Source organism: Oryx dammah, unplaced genomic scaffold (assembly GCF_014754425.2).
Source record: "Oryx dammah isolate SB20612 unplaced genomic scaffold, SCBI_Odam_1.1 HiC_scaffold_13, whole genome shotgun sequence".
In the NCBI taxonomy this organism is placed as follows: Eukaryota; Metazoa; Chordata; class Mammalia; order Artiodactyla; family Bovidae; genus Oryx; species Oryx dammah.
This window is the reverse complement of record NW_024070197.1, coordinates 13,102,509-13,108,252: the sequence shown is the minus strand read 5'-3', so window position 1 is coordinate 13,108,252 and position 5,744 is coordinate 13,102,509. Positions and strand designations below refer to the sequence as shown.

The 5,744-nt window shown below is 50.4% G+C and overlaps 1 protein-coding gene across 1 annotated transcript in view; it reads right to left on the bottom strand.

The window, feature by feature from the left end:
* Positions 1 to 3,854, bottom strand: part of CEACAM20 (CEA cell adhesion molecule 20) — a 23,246-nt gene extending 19,392 nt beyond the window's left edge. Inside the window, exons 1-2 of the mRNA XM_040252632.1 lie at positions 3,450 to 3,854; positions 1,179 to 1,244 (exon numbers count right to left, since the gene is read on the bottom strand). Coding sequence (XP_040108566.1) covers positions 1,179 to 1,244; positions 3,450 to 3,501 — 118 coding nt within the window. The 5' untranslated portion in view covers positions 3,502 to 3,854. The remainder of the gene's footprint in view (positions 1 to 1,178; positions 1,245 to 3,449) is intronic.
* Between the last annotated feature and the right edge of the window lie 1,890 nt (positions 3,855 to 5,744).

The following is a 5,744-nucleotide window of genomic DNA, read 5'->3' as shown; positions in this document are numbered from 1 at the left end:
AGAGAGACACGGGGGAAACCAGTCCAGCGACTGGCTCCGGCTCCTATTGTTCAGAAGGCCTTATATACCTTTTAGATTGTACATAGAGATCAACGGGTAATACAAAATTATGCAGTGTTAGCAGCTCAGACTCTTATCAAAACCAGGCTTTTCTCTCTGCATACCTAATTGTATACACAAGTCTTAGGTGATTTACATCATCTTCTGGCCAGGAAGGGCCAATTAACATTTTACAGCCTTTTTTCTGATAAGGGTTTGTCAACCAGAAGACTTATTTGTGTTGATCTTCCCAAGGTCTGGTGCCACTCTCAGAAAGCACTAAATAAAGAGGAGTGCAAAGAGAAGTAATTAACTCAAAAGTCTAGTGTTGCTAACATCAGAACTACTAGATATCTTTTTCCATATCCTGTTTACATTGATTAACATCCTCCCAGGTGCCTAAAAGATAAAGAATATGGAGGCCTGGCAGCTGTCATTGAGTCAACAGTGAAAACCCTCTACCAATATAATTTTTAACTCTTTAGAAAGGGCTCTGTATCTTTAAGAGGTCCAGGGAACCTGTTAGGCAAGCTAGAGAGCTATCAGAGGGGGTTTAACTGAAACATCCCTTTCAAATGCAGAAGACTAAAGCCCTGAGTTGACTTTTTTCCAGAGAATATCAGAAGAGTGGAAAAGCAGAGTACAAAGGCCGAGAGATTTTTGGTTTTGGGGGTACATGCTCAGGAAATGCCAGGGGGAACTCCTGAAGTCTGATCACATCCTTGCGTATGTCAGCTTCCTTCCTCATGACCTTGTCACGGGTGGGATTCCTCACGCTGGCTTCCGGCAGTCAGGAACATGACGGTGGGTCAATTATTGGCTGCAAAGAAGTCAAGCTTGTATTGGGGATAACAACCAGGTCCCTGTACCACTTCTTAGCCAATTTTCCCTAGCCCCAGCCAGGACAGCCACCCCTTCACAACCCCCGCCTCATCTCCAACACAACTGATTGGACCAGTTGTTGCCTGACTGGGCCAATCAGGTTTGTCCTGTTGGGACTTTGGGCATGGAACCCTGATGAACACTTGAGGGTAGAGATAGAGACCAGAATGAGAGCCTTGTTTTCTGCGCCCTGAATCTACCATGAGTCTGGGGTAACCAAGGGGCCCCAAATGTAGACAGAACAATATCCTTCTCACTTTGGGTGATGGCATCACGGGAGATCTGGGCTGCAGCTGCCAAGCTCCATACAGTCAAAAGTGAGGCTGGAGGGGGAAAGAGGAGGCATTCAGGGAGGAAGGTGCGTTGGGGGTGTCCAGTTGTGGTCTTTCTAATTGAAGGGAGGTCTGAGGTCATGAATGGGGCCCTCCACCCCTAGAGGCTTAACTTTTACTCACTACTTCCTGGCTGTGTGACTTGAGGCATGTTTTGTCGTCGCCGAGCCTGTTTCCCCAGCTCGAAAATGGGAATAATATCGTCTGCCTCTTAGGATTGGAGTGGGTGGTAATGAACACTGACCAATTTTAACTGGGTGCCCTGAGGGTCACTGTGCTCTCTCCACTGATGCTCATTCCATGGAAGATGCCTCTCCCTTCCATTGAGAGGTAAACGCACGCTCAGATCAGTGAAGTCACTTTCCAAGACCAGATAGTAAGCGTCAGAAGCTAGACTTGAACCTGGCTTGGCAGTTCCTAAAGAGTTTGCTCTCAACACTGTGCAGTTCCTCTGGTCCAGGGATGGGCACAGAGCCAGCTCCCAATAAAGGGGAACTTCTGTTATCTTTGATGGGAGAAATTAACCACTTGTCCTCAGGCAGAGAGAGGAGAAAAGGGAAATAGATAGCATGAGCTTTCGGTTTTCCATTTGGCCATTCTGCACACAGTTTTATGGACGTTCAGAGACCGTGGGCATAGGTGAGGATGCCCAACCCCAGCAGCTATGGCCATGTGCGGCTGACCTTGAAACTCTTGTCCTTGCCGTAACCATCAGCCCAATTAACAAAGGCAGGCAGCCGTGCCTTTCTCCAGCCCTCAGATGACCCCAATTTAGATCAAGCATTGCCCCATCCCCTGCTCATTTGGGTTAAAGACAAGGGCTCTTAGGAGCAAATATGGACTCTGATAATGATAGTGGACTTTGTCTATTATCATGGGCAAGGGGCTTTCTCTTTGTGAGCCTGTTTCTTCAACTGCAAAATGGGGAGAACGGTAGAACTTAGCACACCAGGTTATTGTGAGGTCTGATATCAGACGTGACAGTTCACAGTAAGTGTTAGTCACTATTATTAGCACTTAGTTATTATTACTATTATTGTCATCGTTACTTCCTGTGCTTGTAATAACTGACAATGGAAAAGCATCTGAAATTCTCTATCCTCAGTACTATTGGAGGTGAAGTCCATAGGCTCATGCATTAGAAGGACTGATGCTGAAGCTGAAGTTCCAATACTTTGGCCACCTAATGGGAAGAGCCAGCTCATTGGAAAAGACCCTGATGCTGGGAAAGACTGAAGGCAAAACGAGAAGGGGTGGCAGAGGATGAGATGGTTAGACAGCATCACCGACTCAATGGACATGAATGTGGGCAAACTCCAGGTGACAGGGAGGGACAGAGGAGCCTGGCGTGCCTCTCAGGGCTGGCATAACCTCTCGTTGCCAGTCTCACTCCTGTCTGTTAGACTCCAGCTCTGGTTCTCTGTCTCTGCCCGCCCCAACTCCCCTGAATCTATTTACCTGTATGTATCTGGAAAAGCTTTCTTTTTTAAAGCAATTAACTTTGGATATGTATGCATTTATGGCTGTGCTGCATCTTCGTTGCTGCCTGGGCTTCTGTCCAGTTGCTGTGCTCGGGCTTCTCGCCATGGTGGCCTCTCTCGTGTGGAGCACGCGCTCTAGGGTGTGCCGGCTTCGGTAGTTGCAGCCCACTGGATTAGTTGCTCTGCAGCATGTGGGATCTTCCCAGATGAGGGATCGAACCTGCGTCTCCTGCATCGGCAGGCGGTTCTTGACCACTGAGCCACCGGAGAAGCCCTGAGGAGTTTTTTTGCTCTTTGTCCTCAGTCTCCCTCTCTGCTCTGTTTTTCCCTCTGGTACAGTTTCTACTGTAATTTTCACTGTCTCTTGCCTCTCGCTGGTTCTATGGCTCTGATTCCATCTCTCTCTGCTCCTCTGTGTATGTCTTTGTCTCCTTCTCTTTCCCCCTTTGTCAGTCTCTCTCTCATTTTATTTGGCTGCACTGGGTCTTAGTTCAGGCATGTGGGATCTAGTTTTCTGACCAAGGATTGAGCCTGGGCCCCTGCGTTGGGAGCCGGGAGTGTGGACTAGACTGCTGGGGAAGTCTCTGTCAATCTCTTGTATTTGTGTTTATTCCTGTCTCTACCTCTGTTTCTCTCTTGTCTTTCTTTGGGTCTCTTTCGTGCACATGTACACATCCACCCTCCCCTCCTCACCTGAAGGGAGCTGGACACTCACCTGAGAGCAGGGTTCCTGCCCAGCGGTGGCCCCGTAGGTCAGCGCACTCCATGGGTCCTGACACCCGACTCGAGAGCGCGCCGAGCTATCTTCCCGGCTTCCGCACGATGACCCGGTCCTCACTCCGTCTGCAGCCTCTCCAGCTCTCTTCTCTTCCCCTCTGCCCAGCTGCCGACTCACAGGCACTTCGGTGACAGTGGCTCCCGGGACAGGCAGCGAAGGTGGCAGGGGAGGAACTTTGGCTGCACCTTTCTCAGCCCTCTACCCCAGGCTTTACTTTCCTCCTCCTCCCAGCACTGAGAGAACCAAAGTCCCGAGGTCCTCGGAACCATGGGGTTTCCCCCAAGGCGCGGAAGGAGGAAGAAGCCCCGCCCTCTGGCCCCGGATCCCCTTGAATATTACGCCTCTTCCCATTCAAAGCCCACTAGGATGGGGGTGTGGGAGCTGCCAGGGAGAAGCAGTGCCGGGGAGGGGCAATTTAAGAATGTCAGCGTTAAAGGGACCAGGAACTGAGATTATAATGGTCAACAGCTACAACAATAAAGTCAATAATGATGGCTCCTGGTTATCCAGAGCTTAATAAAACAGCGCCAGGTTCACCACGCGCTCAGTCGCATCCGACTTGACCCCCTGACCTATAGCCCGCCAGGCTCCTCAGTCCATGGGATTTTCCAGACAAGAATACTGGAGTGGGTTGCCATTCTCTTCTCTAGAAGTTCACCACTAGCTGCCTGGAAATACAAAATGAACTGAAGTGACACATGATATGGAGTCCTGGTCACAAACAGGCTGGAGTCCGAAGGGCGGGATGCCCGGAGTTGGGTGGGGATGGCCCCAAGGGGTACCTGACTCAGCTTTCCGGGAGGAGGCAGGGAAGACTTCTTGGAGGAGGGGACATCTGAGCTGAGACCTGGAGGATTAAAAAAAAAAAAAAAAGCCCTGTATCTGAGTGTTAATTCTTTTTTAAAAAAATTCCCTCTGAGTAAGACATGCTGTTGGGAACCTCGAAAACCAAGATTGAATGTAATGGACCCGGTCAGAGAACTACCTTCAGCCTATTTCTTTTACTTCAGTTCATTCATTTCTTCATAATAACAGCTGTTCCCCAAACTCTTCCTCTGGGCTGATTCCTGGACCTAATAGTATAGAATGATACAGAAGAAATCTCCAGTTCTACCTTCTCAAGCTCAAGGTCCAGCAGGGAAGACAGACCTGTCCCCAGTCAGTGATGACCCAGAGTGAGTGGGGGTGGGGTGGGGGAGCCCAGAGTGGGTGCCTGACCCAGCCTGAGGGTCAGAGATGGCTTCCTGGAGGAGAGGACATCAGAGATGAGGATGCAGGGATGAGCCAGGGGGTGAGTCTGGTAGGCAGAGGGAGCGGGATGTGAGAAGGTGCTGAGTTGGAGGCACAAAGAAAATTCAAGTGGCTCCAGAAGAGAGGAAGTGAGAGGGTGGGTGGTTCAAGATAAGGTTGAGAACACTTCACTGTGATTACTTAGGCCAGGAGGGGCAGTTTGGCATCAGGGGAAAGCGATCTCAGCTCACGTCCAACAGCAGCTGCTCCTCTTTGGGTCCCATTCACGCCACAGCATTCACCAAGGATCTGCTCCAGTGAAGCCTGAGGCTGAGCAAGCCCGCTCTGGAGCCAGACTGCAGGGGCTGGAGTCCTGGCTCCTCTCCCTGCGAGCTGTGCGGCCTTGGGCATGCCAGACCCCCTGTCCGGTCATCACTTTCCTCAGCTTTAAGACGGCAATGGTTTTGCCTCTTCAGGGGCTGTGGTCCAAGCTCTCCATGCCCCAGCAGTGGTTTCTTGAGAAGGGTATATCATCCCATGGGTGTCAGTGTTCTCATCTGCAGACTGGACATAACCAACAGTCTCCCTGCACACAATGCCTGTGAAGATCAAGCAAGTTAATGCTGGGAAAATACTGGAAACAGCGCCTGTACACCCTAATCGGTCAATGCTTGTGATCCCATCACTCCAGTACATTCTTAAACTCTATGGTTCCTTGGGCTGAGGGCACCTGGGGTAGACAAGTCAGCATTCAAGGTCTTTACCATCTACCCTGTTCTTCCTGGAATATCTGAGTCTTCTGACCACCCACCCACTCCTCTCCTGACATTCTCTGATCTGTGCCACCTACCTGGGGCCCCCTTCCTTCCTCTCCTCTGCCCCACCCAAGAGGACACAGCTGCCACTGGAGTAGGCTTCCCGAATTTGCCTCTTTATAAGGAACAAGGTTTTCTCTCCCTAAATCCCCACCTACCCAGCCTCCCTCCAACCCCCATGAAGGTT